The following is a 24,976-nucleotide window of genomic DNA, read 5'->3' as shown; positions in this document are numbered from 1 at the left end:
CTTGGTGACGAGGAGATTCCGGCCCCCCTAGACGGCGAGGACGGTGTGTGGACGGACGGCTTGAGGTTGGAGGATAGCGGGAGCCCCGCAGGAGGAGAAGCGACGTGAATTTTGTTACACGCAAGAGGCTACATAATACAAACCGGCGCAGTGATGGGTGGCTTCATGGTTAATATGTATGGGTGGCATAGCCTGTCTTTACCGGGCAGGGCTGTGACTGGCCGCTATGTGACGGAATGCGTGCATGTCAAACATGTCAGCGCGGTTTAAAAACAGGGGCGCCCACCGCGAACATGGTACGAGTAGGTATGCGTCCAAGGCGTAGGACAGAGGGATCTCAGACGGGTAAAGCATGGCTATGGGATGGCAGCGGGGAGGAGGGGAGGAGGTGGCGGTTGATCAAGTCACTCGCTCGTCGACAGCCTCATCTTGGAAGTATGCCTTGCGAGAAGGTGGGTTTGGAACGATGCTGCAGCAGAGACTCGCCCGGCCGGCCGGTTGGCATCTTATTTGCGCGTCGAGGATATCCGTTACTCCTTACCGCACTAGATTCTAAAGTCTAGAGTCTAAGCTCTATGTAGTTAGTTGGTAGCTGCAGGCAGCAGTTGAAATTGTGCCCCGATCCGGCCATGAGCTAGCTGGTGGTCTCACCGGTCACAGGTACGACGACGTCCAGATACTAGACGAGGTGTTTGATGGGCCTGGCAGGACAGGCACGAATGGGAAGAGACCCGGGGAAGTTTGGGGGGTTGGGTTGGGGTGGGTGACACTCGTCCAAACACTCCCTGACTGTCCTTGTGTTTGATTCACTGCCACCGCCACCAGCATTTCGCAGCTGGGCTGAGCTGAGTGACGATCTCCGACAGCGTCTACGGTGTAGAAGCTTATGCAGTCGAGTCGCCTGGAGGAACCTTGCCCAAAACCCGCCCCCAAATGAGAATTAGCTCGATGTAGATAATGTGGATAAGCATATACACGACTGGTTCATCTCAAGTGCCCATCTGCCTAGGCACCTAATAGTGTCCCAAGAGCCAATGGCGGTGGTGTCAAGAGCTTATCTTGTTCATCTCGTGCCGCGCACATGCATGTCATTAACCGAGAGCATCAACAGACACACACACTCAACGGGATTGGATGCGTCTGCGAGGGGGTGTCTCGGGTAGCCAAGACCGCGTGACAACCTTGTCGTCGTCGTCGTCGTCTTCTGCTTCTTCTTCTTCTTCTTCCTCCTCCTCCAGGCTGCTCTCCTCGTTCCATGTATGTGTATGTACTATGCTCTTCCCATGTTCATGCTCACCCCTCACCCCTCATCTCAACTACCCAACCCCCCTTCACTCTCTCACTTCCTCTTTCCTCTCTGAAGTGAGATCTGGGCTTCATGGACCGGGTGGATCCGCCCGTTGGCTGATGTGTCTGTGTTAGAAACGATCGAGCTGACTCCAGATCTGGAGTCGTGAAAGGGCCTTTTTACAGTAAAACATTCGGACCCCCTTCCCATGAGTTCGACAGTAAACGAACATCCATCGTAATCACATCCATCCCCTTCAACTCTTGCCAAGACCAGCTCTCAATGCGGTGTACTCGGCTGCCCATGAATACCACATCCGTGGCTCAACCCTATCTCTGTGTGTATCTTTCGTACGTGTAGGCGCATGCAACCACGAGTCCAGGTAGGACAGGCCGCCGATGACCTTCAGGCGAGCAGGGTGAATGCAGCAGTTGGCATGTCTTGTGCCCCCTGCTGCCTGTCTGCATTGCTTCCCACCCCCTGGGCCAGCAAAAGATGCTCACACGAGCTGGTCCGAAGGAACATGCCCATCAGCCTCACTTCCGTCCCCATTTACCTCTCTCCCTCCCTCTCTCTCACTCACTCACTCACTCATCCACACACACACACACACACACCACATCAGTGAGGTCTTTACATTTCAACCCACCCCGTCCGCGTATTCCAACTGTGTGGCCCATCCCCCTGTCTTTGATGCAAATCTTGCGTACCCAGTGGCGGCCACACCTGTCTGTCACCGGTCACACACCCGCCGCGTCGTGTGCTGCCACCCCACGGCCGGGCTTTACTTGAAATCTGACCTCGCTCCCCCTCATCTGCGTTGCGCGCAGTCTTGGACGTGAAGCCCACTTTTTGTGAAAGTTCCCGTCTGTCATCGCTGCTGGACTTCTCTCATGAACTTTTAACACCGCCGCGCATCCAATGCCCATCATCTCATAAGGCGCCTTCGACAGAGGGTTTTACGGTCGTCCTCCTTTCCCGCTTCCCCCAATGGCAGGTCCTATCCAGCTGGGGGATGTCATCAATTTCAGCAAGCTCGCCTGGGACGTCTATCGATTCGGTTGGGATAACGACTTCAACGCAAGTAAGTTTGGGCGCCCGTCGTAGGAATGACACGTCCCCAAAACCCCTCATTCCTTCGAGCCCCCGCCTTCCTGATCATCAACTAACAACACGGCAGCAAGGCAATATTCTGAATTCGGCCGCGACGTACGAGGGCTCGCCGAGAACCTTGACATCCTAAGTCGCGTGGTGAACAAAGCGGACCAATCACTGCGCCAAGAAGGAGCCTTCAAGCCGTTGCGCTGGGATCGCTCGTCCCTCGACGACATCCTTGGGGACTACGAGGAAACCCTCACCGAATGCTTCCATCTAATCGAGAACAATCATCGTTATCGTCTCAGCAGTGGCCCACTCAGGAACATCGAGTGGAATGTTCTCGTAGCGCCTTCCGCAGATCGACTACGAGCGCGTATAGCACTACACAACTCGAAAGTCCTCCATGTGCTGAAACCGTTTGAAATGTAAGTACGTCCGTCTTCATAACCAGCTTTCTTCATAATACTTACTTACTACACCAGCGATCTGCTGTGCCGGGTCAGGGAGGACATTCGCCTCGTACACCAGGATCTTGCCCAGCGCATCAACGCTGTGCATCTCGACTTGCACCGCCTCATTGGAGTTCTGGTTCCGGACCTCGAGCAAGCTCTTGCTCAGCAGGCTCATCGAGAGCTAGTTCAACTTGAGATACCAGCCACTGTTGCCGAGGGCTTCCAACACTCGTGGACGGCAGAGAGGCCGGAGGATGGTTTGGATCCAGGTCTTCGGGAGATGGCAGATGCCTTCGTCCTCCACTACCACAGGTCCACGGTAAACTTCACCGCCGGCATCCTCGTGGAGAACAGGATCCCCGAGCTCGAGCAGTATGTGAGCCTCTTGAAGTGTGTCTGGGTGATGCAGCGCATTCGCGAATCGCCCGAGCTACACCAATCGACCACCGGCTTGTCACACTGGCCTTCATACATTCAAGAGCTCGAAGACGTATGTGCCTTCACCGACGCTTTTACTAGGTGCAACTCGGAAAAGCTGACCGATGTAGGACCTCGGCTCTCAATGCGATCGCTTCAGGCACGACCTCGTGGCACCAAGCTTGATCGGTTTGACGCCTGAGATGCTGGGCATCTGGCCTGAGAAGGAGCTGGCGCAGCTAGTGGATGTGGTGACAAGGGACGCGCTCATGGAGCAAGTCTTGGACATGTAAGTCGAGTCCAGTACGGCCCGTAGGCAGGAGCCACCAGCAATATAGGCAGACACTTACACACGAGATGCTCAGACCATTGCAAGGAGCCGCCGCCAACGTCCAAAGAAAACTCCAACTGCTCCGCCGAATGGGTGCAGACGGGAAGCGCTTCCGTATCAACATCTCCGGCGTGGAACAAGGAGGCACGAGTAAGAATTCGCGTCGCCAAGGTATGCTTGCAGCACCCGAGAAGAGAGGTCGATACACGACATCCTGCTGACATGTTTGCAGCCGAGACCATCGACTTCGACATCACGACCGTCATCATCAACCCATTATATGCCGTTCCGTCAAACTCCGGCGCATGGGACATGATCTTGCGGAAGGACGAGCGGGTCGCCAAGCTGGCTTTCATGCAGCTCAAGGACGCCGTCAAATTCCAGCAAGCTGTCACTGGCTTCAAGGCCTTTGATAATTATAGCCAGTAAGAGAGAACCCCCCCCCGCCGGATGCTTCAGCTCGTATGCTAAGCAGGATTGTCGTCAGGTACAAGGCCATGGTCAGCTTCGTCGTCTCAGGCAAGGGAGAACCGATTGTTGAGAACGCCTGCATACAGCTGTGGATTCCAAAGCAGCTCGACGGGCAGCTCGTCACAAACAACGAGTCTTTGGTCGAGAAAACCAATTCAACAAGGTCTGGATCCGTGTTATCTTCGGCAACCAGCACAGCATCGAGACAGAGCACCATTCGTGGGCCCTGGGACACCGCCAACCCCTTTACGACCAGCCCGACCGATACGGTGTCCATGTGGAACAGTATGGGTTCGCCAACAGGATCTGCAGCGCGGAGCCCGTCGATTTCACCACCATCGGCGATGAACAACCCGGCAGGGGCTCGGTCTCCGATGGCTATCCCGCGCCGGCCGGTGGGTTCGGGAAGCAGGCAGACGGCGGCGTCACTACCTAGTGGTAGCCGGCAAGCAACTACTTCGACATCGCCAACCAGTCCTCGGTCGTCGAGCTTGTTTCCGGGGTCGTGGCAATCGAGGGCGCCATCCGTATCAACAACCAACACGCGCGCCGACAGGACGTTCAGCATGTCGAGCAACATATCAACAACCACGTCGCCATCCAACAACAGTTCGAGTGGCAGCGAAGCGCGTACGGCGACTGTCAGCATCGGCGGACACACAACGGGGACCGTCCACCGGCGTCCACCCAAGCCCATGCTGGTGTTGTTCACACGGAATCCGCAGACGGGTGCGCTGACGATGGTGACGGTAGACATTGACGAAGACACTGAGGTCAACCCGGACCGGTGCAACTGTCGGCGGTCAGGACGGGACGGGTCATCGTGCCAGATTGCCGCCATCGAACAGAGCCGGGGTAAGGTGGAGATGTCGGTGCGACGGTTCGAAAGCCACGATGGCGACGTGGACTGGAATCTGGCCAAGCTGGCTCTCGGTCGGCGAGGGGAAAGGGAGCACGCCGCGGCGGCTTGGAAGGACGTCCGACGCATCAGCATTATGTTCCCGACTGCGGAAGACAGAGCCAAATTCGGAGGAACGCCCAACAACTGTCAGTGCAGTACGAGAACGGAGGCGGAGCTGGGCCAGTGCCTCAAAAAGATGCACAAAGGATTCCTGGGACTCGTCAGGGAATCGGGTCGACAGCAGCTCAACGAGTACCATCGGACCAGATTCGGGTCGCAACATGATGTGGTTCGCGGGATGAGAGACGACTATCGATGACGGGCTAGGAGGGCGCGCTGCCCGGCTTGGCGCGAGTCTTTGATGAATGACAGGGCTGAATTGTATGAAAGCGATCCGGCATTGAGCGTTAGAACAGTGGTATGTATGTAAGTACGGATACATGATGAGGAACCGTGGCGGCGTCAGGACTAGGGGGTGTAGACCGGATGAGCGATGATAGCTAGAGCTGCCATAGACGACATGATGTTGTACGTACATGTATCGTGTGCCGGGTTCCCACACATTGGCCGACCATGCGAGACAGAGGTGAGCCGGAGTGTTTGCTGGCCATTGTACAACCGCCAACCGGCCGAGTCGGAGGCGACATCAGTCTTGTTGATGTGCAGGTCTCTATGACGTCTCCGCGGCGAGCCCCTCGAAGTACGGCTCTCCGTCACGAGCGGAGTTCGCCGATGACAGATGGAGACTCGCCCGTGAGCATGTGCGATGGGAGACAGATGGAAGGCGGAAGTAAACCGGCTTTGCATTCGTCTGCTGCACCTCCGAATCGCAGACAGCAGGCTAGGCCAATGATGCCGGGTATTGGCAACCCCCCATCCTTGACTCTTTTCGGACGCGTTCTTATCTATGCGTGGCGTTGGCATGGGGTTTTAGATGGCCCTGTCTTTGTCTTATCTTTTGGGGAACCAACCGGGAGCCTGGGTCGGGAGGAGGAGGTGGGTGCTTCGGCCGTTCGAGAGCGTCGCGAACAGCTACGTCTGCCCATCCAATACCTTTCGATGTCAGGTGTGAAAAGGACGGTCGCGAAAGTGGCGTTGAGATAGCAAATTGTGATGGTAGTATTGGCGGTTGCTGTGAGGTGAAGGAAGAGCTCTAGGCAGTCTCTACCTAGGTAGGTAGGTACTTACCTAGGTACCTAGGTAGGTAGATAGGCACCTGTGCTGTGCCTACCTAGTTGTCCAGGTGCACCTACCACTATTTACCTAGGTACTGAAGCGAGTGAGAGCCTGAGGCAACTGGTACATCTAGGCGTGGTTGGCATCGGTGGTCAGCGGTGCTCCCTGTGAACGACTCTTATCAAAGTCGTCAACCTTGCAATCTCTCCCTAGAAAGCAGTCGCTGCAATGGCCTAGTCGACTTCTCAAGGGAGCCTCCGCCTATGGTTTATTTTTCATTTTTAATGTCTTTCCTTTTCCTTCTTGCTCACTAATCTGTAGAAGAATAACCGCCGCCACAGGAATCCACGGGTGGCCCGACGAACGCTTCAAAGCCCGCAACTCGCAAGCTCCGTCGTCCCGTGGCATCGGGGAGGCTCTGGATGTAATCAACGGGTGCTGCCGAAAGCCAAAAATGGCTCGGGCTGCTTCAAGTTCCCATGTCTGCCTTCTCGACCGAGAGAACGGTCGACTTAGACTTGACTGGCCCAAGCTCCGGCTAATGTGTATCACTCGCAGTTCGCCGCATCTTCCCGGTCAGTTGTAGTTCTCGCCAGCAGGATGTGCCCGACGAGTGTGTGAGCGTGGGACGGGATGCTCCTGGTGTGCCACGCGGGAATGGAGATACGTACCGTACGTCCCCGGAGACCGGAGACGGCGCTCAGCTACCCACGCTACGGCCCCGCACCCCATTCCCATTTTTGGGAGGGTTTTTTATTATTCTATGTCCCGCCATTACTATCGCCAGCCATTCACGTCGCCCCAAGCTCCTTATCCCACAGATAGCGGCCATGGTTGATTGCTCGAAACCATCAACTAAAAGGATCTCGCCCCCATGCCGACCAAGCTCGAGTCAGAATGAGGGAATGATATATAAAAGCGCGAGATCCATAACCGCCGCTCTTGATGGCCGTCCACTTCGACTCGGTCGTTACCCATCGGGCCAAATAGAGACGACTTGCTCCTCTTGTTGTTTGGCTTGCCTTTGCTCTCCGCCGTCGTCGTCAGCAAACACAACCGCCACTTGGAATATTCCACTGACCACTCAGGCAAAGGGGCCCACGACGTGAGACGACTTACCTGGAACTGCCCACAATGGACGAGGACCAGGGACCATCGCAAATCGTCCCGGAGACGTCTCCCAAGAGGACAATGGGACACCGCCTCCGCGGCGCCAAGAACCGCTTCTTCACCAAAGACGGCCTCGTTGGTGATTACGACTACGCCTTCCTGTTCCGCCCAAACCTACCCTTCATGAGGAAGAGCCTGAGAGCCGCCCCCTTCTTCGGCCTCAACGACCGCATGCCCACACTACTAGCCCTACTATTGGGCTTTCAGCATGCCCTCGCTATGTTGGCCGGCATCATCACGCCTCCCATCCTTCTGAGCGGTGCCGCCGGCGCCAACCTGACTGGCGAGATGCAACAGTACCTCGTGTCGACGGCTCTCATCGTCTCGGGCCTGCTGTCCACCATCCAGATCACCAGGTTCCACGTCCCCAAGACTTCGTAAGATTGCCTGCTTTCCAAACACCTCTTGTTGCCTTCTTGCAACTCACACGTCTCGCGCGTTTCTCTTACAGCTACTACGTCGGCACCGGCTTGATCTCCGTCGTCGGCATCTCCTTTGCCATCATTCCTGTCGCCCAGGGCGCTCTCGCCCAGATGTATGCCAACGGCTTCTGCCCAACAGACGCCGACGGGAACAAGCTCCCTTGTCCCGATGGCTACGGAGGTGCGCTCGTCCCTAGCTCATTTCCTTGCGCCTGTTGTCTCCGTGCTCACTGACGTACCCATCGAAAGCCATCATCGGCTCCAGCGCTCTCTGCGCCCTCATTGAAATTGCCATCTCTTTCATGCCGCCCAAGGTCATGCTGCGTGTCTTCCCCCCCATTGTGACCGGCCCGACTGGTGAGTGACCATCTCCTGGCGCGGCCAACCGCAAGATAAAACATGATTCTGATCTCCAACACTCTCGTCCAGTCATGCTCATCGGCATCCACCTCGTCGAGAGCGGCTTCCAGAACTGGATGGGCGGCTCCGGCCCCTGCGCAAACCCGACCACCGACTTCTTTGCCCGATGCCCCAACATCGCCGCCCCTCATGCTCTTCCCTGGGGCTCTGCAGAGTACCTGGGTTTGGGGTTCTCCGTCTTCATCACCATCATCCTCTGCGAGCGCTTCGGCGCCCCGATTATGAAGTCGACCTCTGTCGTCATCGGTCTGCTTGTTGGTGAGTTGCCCCTGAACCCTCCATCATCCACTAACTTTCCTCTCTCTCTCTCTCTCTCTCTCTCTCTCTCTCTCTCTCTTCATAATCTGACGGTACATGTGAATAGGATGCATCATCGCCGCCGCCTGCGGGTACTTTGATCGCTCCGGTATTGACAGCGCCCCCGCCGTTTCCTTCGTCTGGGTACACACATTCAAGCTCACTCTTTACGGTCCACTCATCCTGTAAGCCCCTCCTCCCCTCCCCGGGAACTCATGCCGTCAACCACCGGCAGAGCTGTCGAGCTGACCACACTCGAAAGACCTTTGCTCGCAGTGTACATCATCTGCGCCACCGAGGCCATCGGGGACATCACGGCCACCTGTGATGTCTCCCGTCTCGAGGTCGAGGGTCGTCTCTTCGAGTCACGCATCCAGGGCGGTGTGCTGGCCGATGGCATCAACGGTGTTCTCGCCGCTCTCATGACCATTACGCCCATGACCACCGTAAGCTCATTGCCGCCGCATCTTTCGAACCCTTGCCGACGGACTGTGGCTTACACACAAGTGATAGTTCGCCCAAAACAACGGTGTCATTGCCCTCACTCGCTGCGCCAACCGTAGCGCTGGCTACTGCTGGTATGTTCTTCCGGATCGCCGTCTCTCTGGTTCCTCTTCCCATCGGCTAACGACCTGAGAAGCTGCTTCTTCCTCGTCATTATGGGCATCTTCGCCAAGTTTGCCGCTTCGCTCGTTGCCATCCCCTCCTCCGTCTTGGGCGGCATGACCTCCTTCCTCTTCACCGCCGTGGCCGTCTCCGGCATGGCCATCATTACGAAGGGCGTGCCCTTCAACCGCCGCAACCGCTTCATCCTCACCGCCGGCCTGACGCTCGGTTACGGCGCCACGCTCGTGCCGACCTACTTCGACAACGTCTTTACCTACGCCGGCGACAACCGCGGTCTCCGAGGCTTCCTCGATGCCATCGTGCTTATCATGGAGACGGGCTTCGCCATCACGGCCTTTGTCTGCATGCTCCTCAACCTCGTCCTCGCCGAGGAGATTGAGGATACCGAGGGCCATGACGTTGTCCCCATCGCCGGCAGTACCCCGTCCAAGGAAGCCAATGGCGCAGACAGTGCCCGCGGGGCGGATTCTGAGGACATTCAGCCTGTTGGACACATTGGCGGTGCCAAGGGCGACGAGAAGCTGTCTTGAGATGATGGAACGCGGGTTTGGACATTGGACTTGTTACAATTGATCAAACATGTTTTGGCTTTGCGAGTACCTTGAATATCCGCCGTGCAAAATACTCTCTCTTGGACTTTGTTGTCCTTTCATGCCTTTAATAGTTTCACTTGCCTTGACTTAGTCTCTATCTAGGCTTGCTTGCTTGCTTGCTTACAGCCACTCGTCAGACGTGATGAATGATGAGGACTAAGGAGCTTTTCATGTATCATCAATGCAACGAAACTGCCACGCGATTCAAACAACGCTCTACTGTTTTCATCTATGCCTCTGGATCTTTTACCCCCTTCCATATAGGGCTAAGGGGGAACACGGGAATGTCTCTCAAGCCATTGTGGAAGAAACAAACATGTCGACATGACTCAAAGCCTCGCAACACATCTCACATGGCACATGTTAGCCGCATAAACGATGGTTAGGACGGTGCACAAGACAGTGATAGACCGCGACAACCGAAGTTCTGGCATTGATCAAGGCCGCGGATGCAAGAATTATCTGCCGGGCAGGACGTCCAAAGCCCGGGAACGATGTACCCAAACGTAGCTAGGTAAGGTAAGGCAGATATGAATAAACGAGCAACTCCCCCGAAATGCGCACCGCTTTAGCCCGGGACGCCTAAAACGTAGGTAGCCCCATCATCTTCTGGTATCAAAACCACCCAAGCTACTCTAAAACAAGACCATCTCTGCAGCTTCTCCCCCGGGAAAGTACTAGACAAATTCACGACTCTTCCGGGCGAGGACGCGCACGTTGTCAACAAACGCATCGACGAGTTGTTGGTATTGATGCGGCTCGTTTCTCATGGCACGGCGTTGTTGGTCAATGACGATATCTGGCGATAGCTCAACCTCAAGCTCGTGCTCTTTGTCGATCCGATGTGTGTTCTTCCGGCAGGTTAGCAAATTCCTCTATGCCATTTTGCTGCGAGCTACGACTTACCCCAGGACCAGGCATCGTCTGCGTCACCTGTGTCAAGTCAATCTGATAGTGATTCTGCTTGTAACTCAGGCGATCCTTGTTTCGGTCGGGAAACTTGTCCGCGTGTCCAACGGCCATGCTTTCCAGCTCCTCAACAGATCCATCCCATGCCATTTCAAGATTAATGCTGATACGACAGTCGAGCGGGCACGTCGGCAGGTGTATGTGGATATCGGCTACTCTGGCCTTGACAATCTTGGCCAGGACTTGTTGCGTCTTCTGGTCGTATGTGACGCGGACCTTGATGGACCGCCTGCCCGACAGGAGGGATCTAACACAGCCAGGCAGGCGAGCCTGCAGCGCATTAGGCAGTTCGTAAAACTTGTCAATCTCCCGCCGATGTTTGTATTGTATCTGGACTCGGCCTCGGGCGTTGGGGTTTCGCGGGTCTGTCTGGACTACCATGCTGTTCAGGAAATCGTTGAGGCCTTTGTGCTGGGCCTGTGAAAAAGAGAGACGTTAGCCATGTGGACTTCCTCGGACGGAGCCTGCTATTGGGGCGAAGGGGACGTACCTCCGTCATGCTGCTTCTGAAAGCAAGACGGCCGGTGTCATGCAGGACACATTCCGAGCCAATTGCCCTCTCGACACGATCGTTGGTATCTCTATCGATGAGCTGACCCATTTTAGCCTCGATCTCGAACTGCACGCCTCGCCCTAGGATCTCCCCAGAGTCGGGGTGGAGCGTGACATTCTTGAAGAGAAAATCGGCAATCGTTTTGGATAGCTCCTCGGACGGTCGAGTGCCGAGAATGCTCTCCTCCCACGGACCAAGCAAACTATCGGGCTTGGGCGGTTCCTGAACAGGTGGCGCAGTGGATCGCGCTGCCTCTGGCGAGGTGTGTCGACTGGTGCTGTCCTGCTTGGCAGGCTCGGGCTTGCCATTGATGCTGGGTGGTCCTCGTTTTTGAAGCTCAAAATTGGCCAGCTTGAGCCTTTTATTTTCTCGGGCGTTCCATGCTTGAGCCCAGATGGGAGGCGTCGCGTGGATTTTCCTCTTTCGCTGGATAATGGGCGACCGGGAGAGCCTGGGGCCGCCATTCACCTCGGCAGGCGGAGGCCTTGGCTCCTTCCGCTCGAGTTCTCGCGGGCTCAAATCTCTGTCGGCAAGCTTTCTCTTGGCGGGCGTCGTGGCGCGTTCGCGTTCGGGTTCCACCATGTTGGCGACACTCAGATGCGGCCGCGCCTCTGAATCTGTATGTCCACCGACGCTGCTCGGCAAACTCGGGATGCGGGTCTTGGGACTGACGCTAACACTTCTGTCGCGTTCGCTTTGTGACAATGATCTTCGTTCGTGGCCGCTGTGGGAGCTGGGGATGCGAGGTGGCGGTGGTGGAGGTGTGGCTTGAGCGAGGTGCGAGGCGGACAGTCTCTGTTGATAGGGACTTTGCGGATGCGCAAAGGTCGGTGCAGTGGAGGATTGTCGAGGCCCGGTCGGGGGCGGGCCCAGTGGGGTAGGAGGCTGCGAAAGCTGCCGAACGTACTCGGGCGGCGGATGCGCCGTCGCCACAGGACTGCCGTGAGGATATGCTTGACCGTGGAGCTGCTGCGGGTGTTGACTATGGGCAGAGGTAGGAGTAGGGGTTGAATGCGTTGATTGCGAGCGCTGGTGGAGGTACGGGTGTGCGCTGACAGGGGTGCCGATGGGCGGAGTTTGGGGCATGTGCTGAGGCGGAGGCGGCTGCTGCTGCTGCTGCTGCTGCTGCTGCTGAGTGTATGGAGAAGGCGCCGTTGCACCAGATGGATGAGAATAACTCTCTCTCGGGGGATACGCGTTGGGTGGTGGGTATTGGTGTCGTTGCACAGGGCTGGCAACTTCCTGGGGCGGACCAGTGGGAGGGAAAGGGTAGCCTCCGCCGGGTCCGCTCACTGAAGATGTTGGTGTGTGACGATACGGGGACGGCCCGGACATGGACGCACTCTGAGGAGACCGCGCATCGGCGTAAGGAGCGGCAACGCCTGCCTGAAGTGGCGGCGGTGCTGGTCGGCCGGGATAGGGGCCGGGAGTCTGATAAGGCGACTGTGGGGGATACGACGGAGTGGTGACCTGGGGATGAACAGCGTATTCTTGGGGAGCTGGCGGTTTCCCGGGGGACGAGTGCAAGGCGTGACTGTAGGCTGATTCTCTAAATGCGTAGGCCGTCGTGGCCTGCGAAGGCGTCGTCGGAGGCTGCTGTTGATAGGGCAGCTGCGGCGGCGATTGGTGTTGCGGATGCGATTGATGTTGCAGATGCGGCTGATGCTGCGGGTGCGGGTGTGGGTGCTGTTGTTGTGGTTGCTGCTGCTGCTGCTGCTGCTGCTGCTGCTTCGGCGCAAGAGGCTGAGAAGAAGCGTGAGCGCGAGCGTGGGCTTGGGCATGAGCAGGATGGCCCGGCGGAGGGCCAGCGGAGGCGGCGGTGGCAGCAGCTGAGGCGGCGGCGGCGGCTGCGGCTCGAGGTCGGTCCCCGTCGTCTGACGTGTTCATCAAACTTCTCAGATCCATCGTGATTACCGCAGGCGTACGGTGATTTACCGAAATGCCTTGGATCTGTGTTCCTTTGTCTGGGCCAGCGCTCCGTCCAGCTTCAGCTCGGGTGCAAAGTTTCGGCTTCGCCCTTTCAATTCCAACGGCTCATGTGTGCGACGAAGGGGGAAACGGGTGGCAGTACGGTGTCGGGACAGGTGTCGATAGCGACGTAGGGTTTGATGTGCAAATTCGTCGCAATTCTAGTGGTTTGAGATGGATGCGCAATCGGCAATCATCACGTCGTCATGATCAGGAGGAAGAGCCGGTCGAGTGGGTGGTCGTCGTCGGTGTCGGTCTCTCGTCGTCGGTGTCGGGGTTCGAAGAGACCGGTAATGACTGGACTAGGCTGAACTGGACTGTATGGAGGAGCTACGACCAGGCAAAGCGAAGCATGCGCGGCAGGACACGGCAGGGTGGTGGTCCAAAAGGGGACCGAAGAGGACGGGAGCTGGAGCGCAACAACGGCAGAAGGGCGTGGATTGGGGTTGGCCGGAACGGGATTGAAACCAGGGGAGTGTGCGATATTCTCTCGAGTGGAGGAGGCGAGCGACGACAAGTTGCGGGCCGGAAGGGGGGGCAAACGCAGGCAAATCCTCGGGGGAGGGGTCGTTGAGAGCTTGTTTGGACGATGCCTGATGGAGGTTGAGGCAGAGAGGAAGTGGTCGCGATTCGAAACGTAGGGGTCGTGCGGACACGGGAAGACGAAGCGGCGGCGGCGGTGGAGGTGGAAGAGGAGGAGGAGGAGGAGGAACAACTGTCAAAGAGCGGGTCGATTGACAGATGCGACAGGTTAGAATGGCGTCGCGAAGTGCGAATGGGAGCGTTGGCGATGGGTGGAGAGTAGCAACAAGGGTCGATGTCTATATGTTGTGGTGGTTGGTGATTGTCGTCGCAGGTTGCTGCAGCAGAGACATCGGGGCTGTGGATATGTGGACGAGTGAATGGTGGTGGGTGGGTGTTACACCAAAGATGCTGGAGGCACCTGTTTAAGATGAGAACAGGAGTTGCGTAGAGCAAAATAAGAGACAAGAATCAGAATAAAAATTACAGACATGTAGGCTCGATAACTTTCAGGAGAAAAAACATATTGTCCTCTGTCGCGGCTGGGGGACGTGGAAGGAAGAGAGGGTGGGAAATTTGGAGCCAAAAAGAAAGGACGGAAATGGATTGATTGGTCGCGCGCCGATCGCACACATCTAGTAAGGGCCCCGGCGCGCTGATGCGATGGCTCGATGCTGCCTACCTTACCTGATAAGGTGCAGCTGGTGGCTATGCTGCGGTCGAGGTGGTGTCGTGCTTGGTGTGTATGGAGCTTCTCCTGCTGGAGCTCACGCGAGAGCTTGTGTTAGGGGCTATCTACCTAGAGAGGTACTATGTAGAGGGTAAGGATACAGCAGACAAGGGGGAAATCTGTACAGATAGATAGTGAGTGCTCAGATATCGTTTAGCCCCCCCCTCAGCTTCTACTCTGTAAGTCCCAGACAATGTACATTATATCTAACTACCTGGTGCTTAAATTCTTATGCTTAGGTCAATAGAATCGTACAAGATATTAACAAGTCGCTGCTTCTAAACGCCGACGACATGGGCGGCAACAACGGGTAGAAAGTGAGTGAGTAGTGAGCGAGAGAGAGAGAGAGAGAGAGAGAGAGAGAGAGAGACCGCAATTGTTGCTTCAGTGAGTGTCCGTACTACCACCACCACCTAGCGTGCCAGCCTTGTGTGTGTCCAGCGTCCCACACCCACGGTGCGTTGCCCGAGCCCGACCTCTGTCGACCTGTCGGGGATTTTATTTGGTTTTGTGTCCCCTGCCCTCCGCCAGCCAGTCCCACCTTGTCTCTCACTGAGTGTGTCGAAGGGTAGGCCATGACGGGCCTGCCCGGAATTGTTGATAATCCGTCTCTCGCTCGTCTGTACCCCCAGAAGCTCACATCTGGCATTTAGCCGGGGCTGCTAATAGCCAGCTAGCCGGGATTGTGTTACGTCAGCATTCTACTGAAAGCGTCGTATCCAGCTTCAATCCATTTTCGGCCTGCTGAATCAGCACTCTCTGTGGGTGCATTGGGAAGGGAGGTCAGGCGAAGGAGGTACGTACCCTGGGCACTGAGTCGGCAGGACAGGACGAGGCAGGCAGACTTGCCTGACGTGGATACTGAAGCGTGCCCTGCGTTCGTTCATTCGCGCCTTCGCTTTCGACGTCCTTCTTCCATCATCAACGCCTCTTCGGAGCTTCCATCACCAACCAACAAAACTAAAAACATCCCAATACTCCGTTCCGTTCTGCGCCGCCGCTTGACCTCTTCCACCTCGACCGAATTTTGATCCTCAATTCTATCCCGGCCGCGCAAACGTCCCCTCCCCCCTCCCACACACAGCTAAGCTCAGCTCCCGTCTCCGTGGCCGCCCTCCTCACCCCCGACAATGCCTGGCCTGGTCTCAGCTACCGGAGTCCTAGGCTTCCTGGCCGATGAGGAACACGACCTCAAGGTCTTCGCCCTCCAGACTCTTAACGATGACATCGACACAGTCTGGACCGAGGTCGCCGGCGCTCTGAGCCAGATGTAAGCTGCTCTCCCTCTCCCAACGTGTCTGCGAGTCCATCTATCTATTTGGGTATTGACAACCACAAAAGCGAGGCTCTCTACGAAGACGAATCCTTTCCCCAACGGCAGCTGGCAGCCCTCGTGCTCGCCAAGGTCTACTATCATCTCCAGGCCTACAATGAGAGCATGACCTTTGCCCTCGCCGCAGGCGACCTCTTCAAGCTCGATGCTCCCGGTGAATTTGAGGATACCATCATTTCCAAGTGCATCGACCAGTACATCGCCACTTCCTCGGCCAAGCACACCGCCCCCACCTTGTCCCAGAGCGACAACTCCCTGCCTGCGTTGGCAACCACTTTTGCGACCGGCCCCGCCGACGGGTCTGCCCTGATTTCCCCGACCACCCCCTTCTCTCAGACGACTCTCCCGTCCAAGTCTCTCCTGTCCCGCGTCTCGACCGACAACGCCATCCTCGATCCCACATTTCAGCCCGTGAAGGAGGGTCGCTCTGGCTCCATCGCCCCCATCAACGACCAGGCAACCCAGGCTGCGCTCCAGCGCATCGTCGAGCGTCTTTTCGAGGCTTGCCTCAAGGACGGCAGATATCGACAGGTCGTCGGTATTGCCGTCGAGGCCAAGAACCTCGAGGTCCTTCGCCGTGTCATCAAACGCGCAAGCGATGATGAGAAGCGTTCCAAGACAAAGTCAACAGATGGTCAGGGTCCCGCCGAAGAGCTCATGGAGTATGCCTTGAGCATCTGTATGGACATCGTTCAGGAACGCGCTTTCCGTACCGAGATTCTGCGCTTGATTCTGGATCTCCTGAACGACATCCCGAACCCCGACTACTTCGCCATCGCCAAGTGTGTCGTCTATCTTAGCTCAGACGAGGAGGCGTCCCGTATGCTCAAGCAGTTGATCACAACCGGCGACCGCAACTCGATTGCCAATGCCTACCAGATCGCCTTCGACCTGTACGACAACGGAACCCAGGAGTTCTTGGGCAAGATTATTAACTCCCTGCCGTCCGGTGAGCCCGCCAAGGCACCAGCAAGCGATGCTACCGAGGATGAGCCTCTGCTCGAGAATCAGGAGCCTTCCGGAGAGGAGCTCTCGGACGAGCTCTCCAAGGTCTATAAGAACATCCGCTCCATCCTCGATGGAAGCAAGACCATTCAGCTGAACCTCGAATTCCTCTACCGGAACAACCGCACCGACCTGAGCATCCTGAACAAGGTCCGCGATAGCTTGGAAGGTCGCAACTCCATCTTCCATACCGCCGTCACCTTCTGCAACGCCTTCATGAACCAGGGTACTACCAACGACAAGTTCTTCCGCGACAATCTCGAATGGCTCGGCAAGGCCGTCAACTGGTCCAAGTTTACCGCGACGGCCGCGCTCGGCGTCATTCACCGTGGCAACCTAACGCAGTCCCGAAAGCTACTTGAGCCCTACCTGCCGCGCCAAAGCGGCTTGAGCAGCGGCTCCATCTTCAGCCAGGGCGGTGCTCTCTACGCCTATGGCCTGATCCATGCCAACCACGGCGCTGATGCGCTCGATTACCTCAAGATCCAGTTCACATCTGCCGAGGAGGAGGTCATCCAGCACGGTGGTGCTTTGGGCCTGGGTATCGCCGGTATGGGCACCGGCTCCGAAGAAATCTTTGACAACCTCCGAACGGTTCTTTTTACCGACTCTGCCCTTAACGGAGAGGCCGTTGGCCTCGCCATGGGTCTCATCATGCTTGGCACCGGCAACGTGCGGGCGCTGGAGGACATGATCACCTACGCTCATGAGACGACTCACGAAAAGATTGTCCGTGGTCTGGCCATTGGTATGGCATTGATCATGTTTGGCCGCCAAGAGGGCGCCGACGCAATGATCGAAGGTCTTCTCAACGACCCTGATCCGACTCTGAGATACGGCGGTATCATGACTGTGGCTCTCGCTTACTGCGGTACCGGCAGCAACAAGGCTATTCGCAAGCTGCTGCACATTGCCGTCAGCGATGTCAATGACGACGTCCGCCGTGTCGCAGTCATGAGCTTGGGCTTCATCCTATTCCGAAAGCCCGGCAGTGTTCCCCGCATGGTCGAGCTGCTTTCCGAATCGTACAACCCCCACGTGCGTTACGGGTCCGCCATGGCCCTGGGCATTTCTTGTGCCGGTACTGGCCTGGACGAGGCCATCGACCTGCTCGAGCCCATGATGAAGGATCCCACCGATTTTGTCCGCCAGGGTGCTCTCATCTCCCTGGCCATGATCATGATCCAGCAGAATGAGGTCATGAACCCCAAGGTTGCCGCAATCCGCAAGACCTTGAAGAAGGTTGTCGGTGATCGTCACGAGGATGCCATGACCAAGTTTGGTGCTTCGCTCGCTCTGGGCATCATTGACGCCGGCGGCCGCAACTGCACCATTGGCCTCCAGACGCAGACGGGTAACCTCAATATGGCTGGCATTGTTGGCATGGCTGTCTTTACCCAGTACTGGTACTGGTTCCCCTTCACCCACTTCCTTTCGCTCGCCTTCTCCCCCACCTCCATAATTGGTCTTGACCACGATCTCGAGATCCCCAGCTTCAAGTTCCATTGCGCCACCCGCCCCAGCCTGTTCGACTACCCTCCCGAGCAAGAGGTCAAGGCCGAGGAGGGCCCTACCATGGTCGCCACGGCTGTGCTGTCGACGACTGCCCAAGCGAAGCGAAGAGCCCAGAAGAAGGAGCGTGCTCAGCGTCGTGAGAGCATGGACATTGACTCCTCTGCCAAGCCTACCGTCTCCGACAAGATGGAGGTGGATGAGAAGAAGGAGGAGAGCAAAGACAAGAAGGAGGGCGAGGGTGGCGAGAAGGAGGCGTCTGTTGCCCCGGCTGACACCAAGAAGAAGGTCGAGAAGGAGAAGGTTGGCTACGAGATGGAGAACCTGTCGCGCGTGGTCCCTGGGCAGCTCAAGTTCATCAGCTTCCCCACTGGCCGTTACAAGCCGGTCAAGAAGGTAAGAGTCATTCCACGCCTAACCATGGCTCGAGAAAGTGCTAACAGTGTTGAAAAGCCCACCGGAGGACCTCTTCTCCTGCAGGACACGCAACCAGACGAAGAGAAAACTCTCATCGAGGAAAAGCTAAAGAAGGTGACAACGGAGAAGGCCCCTGTCGCCGGCCAGAGCAACGCGGGTGGCTCATCAGCAGGCTTGACGCCGCGCCAGCAGCAGAACCTCATTTCCCAGGCTCTCAGAGCCGGCAATGGCGGTGATCTCCGCTCATTGAACGAGCTCAGCGAGTTGCTCGGCCGTCAAAGGAGAGGCGACCTCGCTGGCGCGACCGACGAAGGAGGCGCGGCTGCTGCGGCCGGCGTTCTGACTGCCGTAGACGAGGATGGCGAAGGAGATGAGGAGGCTGATGTGCCGAGAGACTTTGAGTACTTTACGGACAACGAGGAAGATGAGGACGAGGAGTGAGGATTTTCGCGAGCAAGAAACCAAACCAAAGATTTTGGGGTCGGTGTGGGTGCCGTCTTTAGAGCATAGAAAGGAGGCGGCGTCAAGGTCAAGACGAGGGTGGATCGCCACTCTACGGGAGACAGTCGGTGGCAAGATGACCGACTTGCCGGGCTGTACAGTAGTGTAACAAACGAGTTCTCGGTTACAATTTCAATGATTTGGTCCCATGCAAGCTACGACAATATGCCAGCCGGGTGGTTCAAGTCGGGTATAATGGGCGGGACATGCATGGTGTGCGGTGGTTCCCGTGCATGTGTCGACGCAGCAGATGAGGGACAGGCCGACGACCCTAGGGACCATCCATCATCTGTCATGCCCAGTAACATCACCAGTTTCGGCTCTTGTGTTCTTGTACAGTCTCCATTGTCCATTATTGGAGAAGGATGTATATAATATACTAAGGAAAACATAGGGGGGGGGGGGGGGGGGGGGGGGGGGCGGAGCAGACATGTTCGGCTTTTCCTCGACGATGGCGCGTGAGCCCGCAAAGGCCTTTTGCGAACAAGGGGCATGTTTTGGACGATTTTACCCACGACTTGTCTCTTTTGCTCAACCGTCAGGTAGTGGACGGGCCACTGTAGGATGGAACTCTACTAACCACCACATGTGTTGCTGCCGGCCTTACAATACTTTGTCGTCGTCCGAGATGACACGTGTCGCTGTCGTGTGCCCCTTTTCCGGCAACTTGGGGTCCTCGACATCGCTGCCACGACTTGTCGCCTCGACGTCGGCCCCATCCTTCGTCCAGATCGTCCGTTCAACCAGCGTCTCCTTTGCGGGTGCAAGCCAGCTCAGGGTGGTGTATAGGAAGATTGACACGACGAAGCCAAAGAGCCAGTCGAAGCTGTACAGATGCTGTGCGCCCTCGGAAATCTGGACCGCCGGGTAGCCGCTGATGGCCAAGGCCATGCCGGGCAGACTAGGGGCCACCGGCACGATGAAGGCGACGAAGGCCCGCCAGTTACACCCTGCTACGTATCTATAACGGCCATGAGGATCGTACAGGCCTGGCACACAGAGAAAGGACTCATCATCAGCACGTCTTCCTGTGATACACAAAACGGGAACCCGGCTCGGGCCAGATAGTACTTACCGGGCAGGTCGTATTTCTGACCTTTTACGATCCAGAAGTCGGCTGCGAGGATCCCGCTAATCGGAGCCAGGAACACGGCGTAGGCGCCCATGAAGTTGAGAAAGGTAGTGGCGCTGGCCAGGATCTTCCAAGGAACGAGGACCCAGCCTCCGATCACGGCTGCTATCAATGAACCCCGCTTGATATTGACATAGCGTGGGAACATGATTGTCAGGTCGTTGGCTGCGCTGATGGAGTTTGCCGTCACGTTGGTTCCCACCTGTGAGCCGGGGTACACAGGTCAGCGTTGAACTCGTATCAAAGGGGATAGAGATAGGGTGTTGCTCGGGGGGGAGCGCCGTCCATCTACTCACCGTCGCGATGAACCATGCGAAAGCGGCGAAGAAAGCGGCACAGCGCCCGCCGGAACCGTTCTCCAGCCAGAGACTGACGATATCAAGCGGGTTCCAAAGATACTCTCCGTGGAACGTCTTGGTCGCCGACGTCGTGATGATCCCCATGGTGCCGCACAGGGTGAAGACCAAAGGGACGAAGGGAAGTTGCACCAGTTGCCCGTTGGGGCTCTTGCTGTAGCGCAGAAAGTCGGGGATGTTCACCCCCATGGTTGCCCACTGCCCCGTGACGCTCGACATGCAGCTCAGCCAGAGCCAGGCGTATTGCGCTGTCCCCTTGGGGACCTCGGGCTGCAGCTTGAAGATCTCGCCGCCGCCGCCGGCCTTCTTGACCGCCCAGCCCAGTGTGCCGAGGACGACGGCCGGGGTGGCGATGAGTTTGACGTAGAAGAGTGGACGAAGCTTCGTCGGGTGTATGAGTAGCATCGGCAGCTGGAGTATCCAGAAGAGGAAGAAGCTGGAGGGAGTAAGTCGTAGTGAGCAGGACAAAAGAACAGCCAAGATGGGCACGACCAAAACGTCGTCGTCTCCTCTGGTGGGTCAACTCACGAGCACATCCCCATGGAAGTGATGCCGGCCGATTCAGGCAGCGTGTTGGGGATTCTTGCGTAAGAAGGAGCCCAGGCGCTCAGCATGATGGTGATGCAATACGAGCCGTTGGCACACTGGACGCCTAGCCAGAACATGGCGAGAACCGCGCGGCTCACAATCGCAAAGTACCGGAACCAGTAGCCAAAGGATCCCGCTGCGATGACGCTGAAAGGAAGATGCAGCCTGCTGCCTATGGCACCGTTGAGGACCATGGCCACGGCGATGCAGGTCGTTCCCACAAACATGATGGGAATGCTCTCTCGCCACGACAGGCCCACCGCGAGGATTGAACCTGCCGTCTGTAACGTCGAAAGGTTCATGAGATCGCTGCTCCAGTAAGCGAGGATGGTCCAGATGCTCCAGGTTTGGTCCTCCGGCTTGACAGGGTCCATGTCCTCGTTCGTCTGAAGCAAAACATCAGTCCCGATACTCATCCATCCCGTTCAAAGGGGGGTCGACGGCTCAACAATGCTTACCCATACTCCCTCGGGCGCGAGAGCACTGCTAGAGTGCCGGGGAAGCTCCCATGCCTTGACCGAGGTACATCGTAGCCTCAACTCGTCTCGATTGAAACCCTTCATCTTTGTCGCAAGTCGGGTAACGGTTTCTCCTTGCGTAGGACACTTCTTGGTGGTCCTTGGCCTCGGACGAATTGTCGCTGGGGACGTCTCTTGGGATAATAAATGTGCCAACGACCCTGCTGGGCTCAGTTGTGGAGGCTCAAGCCACACCAGACTCGGGGGGTTGAGACATTATGTATTCGTCCGCAAGCAGACGACGCGGGCGTGGTGTAACCCATCGACCACCATCACTTCCCCACCGGCGGCCAGGTCCGCGAGCTGTAGCCAGCAACGTGGTCACAATCGACAGTTGCCTGTATCCATTCGGCCATGCCGGTCATTCGACAATGCCAACAGTGACTATTCGGGGGTAGGCAGGTCAGGAAGATAGCGAGCCTGGGCGGTATCATAGACTGATAAGGAAGAGGGATAGGGCGTGGAGGTTTATCAGGGTGATTAATCAGACGCTCACATACACACAAACACGCCCGCGCGCGCGCAGAAAGAGAGAGAGAGAGAGAGACCGGGAGAGCGAGATAGAATGCAGGGGGTTCGACGCACCAGAGTGGGTGATGCGTCCAATCGCAGTCAGCCGCCTTATCAACTCCCTTCTGGTTCCCTCTCCCGCTCGTGCGAAGGCCGGGGGTTGAAGAGAGATTGCGGCGTTGTTAGGCTAACGAAGCTATGTACAAATACGTGCCGCGAATCTGCGATCCTCGACAAGCTGATTGTCGGCTTTCCAACAACTCGACATACCGTTGTAGAGCGGGTGAGATGTAGTTTTTTCTGTCGTCGTTGTGGGTTGAACTCATCCGATGCGCCTCTTAGCCAAAGAGAGAGGAGTCAGGTATTGCAGAACAGTAACTTGAATAACGCTTATTCCAATCATCCACTAGTTATGATTACCTCCTCTTATCACGCGATCGCATTTCCATCCGTTCAGAATGTGTCTGGCAACGTCATGTAAGACAAGGTAAGTAGTGGGCTCCTTGACATCATGGTTCATACAAGCTTAGTGAGGCTGGTACGGTAAGTAAGATTGGTCTAAAGACAGGGGGACACTCTGAGCCAGGAAGATGTATGTTCGAATTCAATATGTGCGTGGGCTAAAGATAGAAGGCATTTACCTACTTAAACGAAGCGGCGCGCGAGCTCTTCGAGGGCATCCTGCTTGTCCGAAAAGATATTGATGGCCTGGATGAGTTTCTCCTCATACTTTCCATTCCCGCTTCGAGTGAAGGCAATGCGCCACTGACTTTCATCCTTGAGAGCTGCCTCGAAGTCCTTGATCCAGGGTTGGCCCGGCCCGGCCGCAAAATACCCGCCGACTTGCTCCGTCCAACTTGACGCCGACCGTGCGGCGAGAGCCCGGAGAAGAGGCGGCGATACGGTGACATGCTGGATGCCAGCCAGCTGCATCACCTCGGCAACGGATGTCAGACTGGCGGCGAGTACCTGCGTCTTGGCCTTCGTCTCGGCGTAGTAAAGTTGCGCCTGCCTGCAGAAATCAAAGGCCTTGTGGTCGTCCACATAGCTGGACGACATTCGTACATCAGCCTCAGCCTGGACGGAGGTCTTGGGCTAACTAGGTTGTTCAACTTACCCAGGGACAAAATGAACCTTGAGCTCGTTGACGTACGGGGCAATGTAGGTACATCCGGCATCGGCAGCCAATGCAGCTTGCTCCATACAGAACATTGTTGTTGCAAGGGTGTGGATGCCTTTCTTCTCAAGGACGCGGCAGGCGGAGATTCCCTCCCAGCTCGCAGGGATTTTGATGCAAATTCTTGCAGTGTCTAAGTTGGGCTCCAGCTTCTTGAATATGTCGACAATCCCTAGTTGGGGGAGGGGGACGGACGGTGCGGTAAGCCATATGGAACTATTGCTGGAGATCGGTATATCGGAACTTACTCTCGGCGTTCTTGCAGGTCTTTTCAACTGAGTACGACCAATGGGTGTTGGTCTGAATGTGAAAGTAGCCCGTCAAATACGGGATGAATTGAAGGGACAGCCGGACCATCTACAAGGGCGTCAGTGAAGCCCTAGACAACAGTACAGCGCGTCTTTGAGTGTTCTACTAGGTACCATGATGTCGACTGCCAAGAGAATAGGGTCAATGTCTGGCCACGCGGCGTGAGCCCAGCCATGGGCGTCCTCTACGGAGTCTCGTATGAGCTTCTCATGATGCAGCTTGCCGTCTGAGGTGGTCTTAGAGAGCTCATTGTATGCAATTGCTTGGTTGGACGTGTGGTCTCTGAAGGGACCCAGCTCCGCAGCGACTGTAGTTAAGTCAGTATAGATGTTGAATGCGATGGGCACCTGCGAAGTCAGTGTCTCGCGCTAGAGGAAAGGTCCGGCATACCATCAACGTCAAGAGTGTCACAGTCAACTTGGCTTACGGACCTCAGCATATCCAAGAGGGAGCCGTCTTGCGAAGTCATGGTGTGCGAATTCCGGGGTGGTTGTTCTCCTCGGGGCAGGAGAAGGAAGCGGGTTCACGGGAGGCGAGATCGATTCCTTGCTGGAAGAAAACGATACAATCAGACACGAGGCAGTCTGAATCAGATGGAAGATGAAGAGGATGTAGCCAGTGTTGCGAGTTGCGAAAACAGGAGGCGTGAGCCAAATGTTACCTATTTACCTATATACCTACTTAGGTAACGTAACGTACCTAGGTAAGGTAGGGAAAGACACTTCCCCGCCGACTCGAGCAACTGGGTGGGTGCCAGCATTGCGTTGGACGGGAGCAGGGCAGCCCAAAACTCCGCACTTTTCTCCAGATGGGTATTGTGGGTGGGAGAAGCATGTTAATCTATACAAAGCGTTAACCCAAAATGCGGCGTGGAAGTCATGTATACGCCAACAGGAAAGGGTTCACAGAACTATGGGCTGTGGTAGTGTAGGACTTCCCTCCGGGGTCTGGCATGCATGCGCCTCCGCCTGTGTGGGAAACGCAAGCGCAGCTGTGGCCGGAAGCTTCTGCGTTCCTCAGAGCGAACCAGTCCAGCCGCTGAACACCACGAACAGTTGTCAATTGTGTCTGCCGATGACAGAAGAAGTGGGCTTGGCTTTCTCTCTCTTTCCCTGCCCTCTTCGGGCCCGGTCCGGTCCCGTGGCTCCTTTTTCTCTTCCAGGAAAGGCGACGCGCAATGTGCGGAAAGCCTTTGACACCTTGACAATCCACT

At 56.6% G+C, this 24,976-nt stretch overlaps 6 protein-coding genes across 6 annotated transcripts; 3 read left to right on the top strand and 3 right to left on the bottom strand.

Annotated features, from left to right (window-relative positions):
- Positions 1-2,278: 2,278 nt before the first annotated feature.
- Positions 2,279-5,277, top strand: CH63R_14190 (uncharacterized protein; the record flags this gene model as incomplete). Its single annotated transcript, XM_018309164.1, has 7 exons — positions 2,279-2,372; positions 2,469-2,811; positions 2,869-3,328; positions 3,387-3,544; positions 3,621-3,757; positions 3,819-4,011; positions 4,074-5,277. The coding sequence occupies 7 exons, from the start codon at positions 2,279-2,281 to the stop codon at positions 5,275-5,277; spliced, it is 2,589 nt and encodes an 862-aa protein (XP_018151482.1).
- A 1,991-nt stretch (positions 5,278-7,268) lies between these two features.
- Positions 7,269-9,600, top strand: CH63R_14189 (Uracil-xanthine permease; the record flags this gene model as incomplete). The annotated part of the gene is made up of 8 exons (XM_018309163.1): positions 7,269-7,681; positions 7,756-7,907; positions 7,976-8,083; positions 8,156-8,404; positions 8,511-8,628; positions 8,679-8,889; positions 8,957-9,021; positions 9,084-9,600. 8 exons carry the CDS (start codon positions 7,269-7,271, stop codon positions 9,598-9,600), a joined length of 1,833 nt encoding a protein of 610 aa, XP_018151481.1.
- Positions 9,601-10,340: 740 nt separating this feature from the next.
- Positions 10,341-13,090, bottom strand: CH63R_14188 (mRNA-capping enzyme subunit beta; the record flags this gene model as incomplete). Its single annotated transcript, XM_018309162.1, has 3 exons — positions 10,341-10,514; positions 10,570-11,049; positions 11,123-13,090. The coding sequence occupies 3 exons, from the start codon at positions 13,088-13,090 to the stop codon at positions 10,341-10,343; spliced, it is 2,622 nt and encodes an 873-aa protein (XP_018151480.1).
- A 2,445-nt stretch (positions 13,091-15,535) lies between these two features.
- Positions 15,536-19,113, top strand: CH63R_14187 (Proteasome/cyclosome; the record flags this gene model as incomplete). Its single annotated transcript, XM_018309161.1, has 2 exons — positions 15,536-15,675; positions 15,747-19,113. 2 exons carry the CDS (start codon positions 15,536-15,538, stop codon positions 19,111-19,113), a joined length of 3,507 nt encoding a protein of 1,168 aa, XP_018151479.1.
- Positions 19,114-19,776: 663 nt separating this feature from the next.
- On the bottom strand, positions 19,777-21,812 carry CH63R_14186 (NCS1 nucleoside transporter; the record flags this gene model as incomplete). Its single annotated transcript, XM_018309160.1, has 5 exons — positions 19,777-20,162; positions 20,213-20,507; positions 20,602-21,097; positions 21,190-21,635; positions 21,708-21,812. 5 exons carry the CDS (start codon positions 21,810-21,812, stop codon positions 19,777-19,779), a joined length of 1,728 nt encoding a protein of 575 aa, XP_018151478.1.
- Positions 21,813-22,922: 1,110 nt separating this feature from the next.
- Positions 22,923-24,232, bottom strand: CH63R_14185 (Transaldolase; the record flags this gene model as incomplete). Its single annotated transcript, XM_018309159.1, has 5 exons — positions 22,923-23,325; positions 23,395-23,626; positions 23,703-23,811; positions 23,877-24,070; positions 24,154-24,232. The coding sequence occupies 5 exons, from the start codon at positions 24,230-24,232 to the stop codon at positions 22,923-22,925; spliced, it is 1,017 nt and encodes a 338-aa protein (XP_018151477.1).
- Positions 24,233-24,976: the final 744 nt, after the last annotated feature.

Source organism: Colletotrichum higginsianum, chromosome 10, assembly GCF_001672515.1.
Source record: "Colletotrichum higginsianum IMI 349063 chromosome 10, whole genome shotgun sequence".
NCBI lineage: Eukaryota > Fungi > Ascomycota > Sordariomycetes > Glomerellales > Glomerellaceae > Colletotrichum > Colletotrichum higginsianum.
Note: the sequence above shows the minus strand (reverse complement) of the source record. Positions and strands in the feature narration are given on the sequence as shown.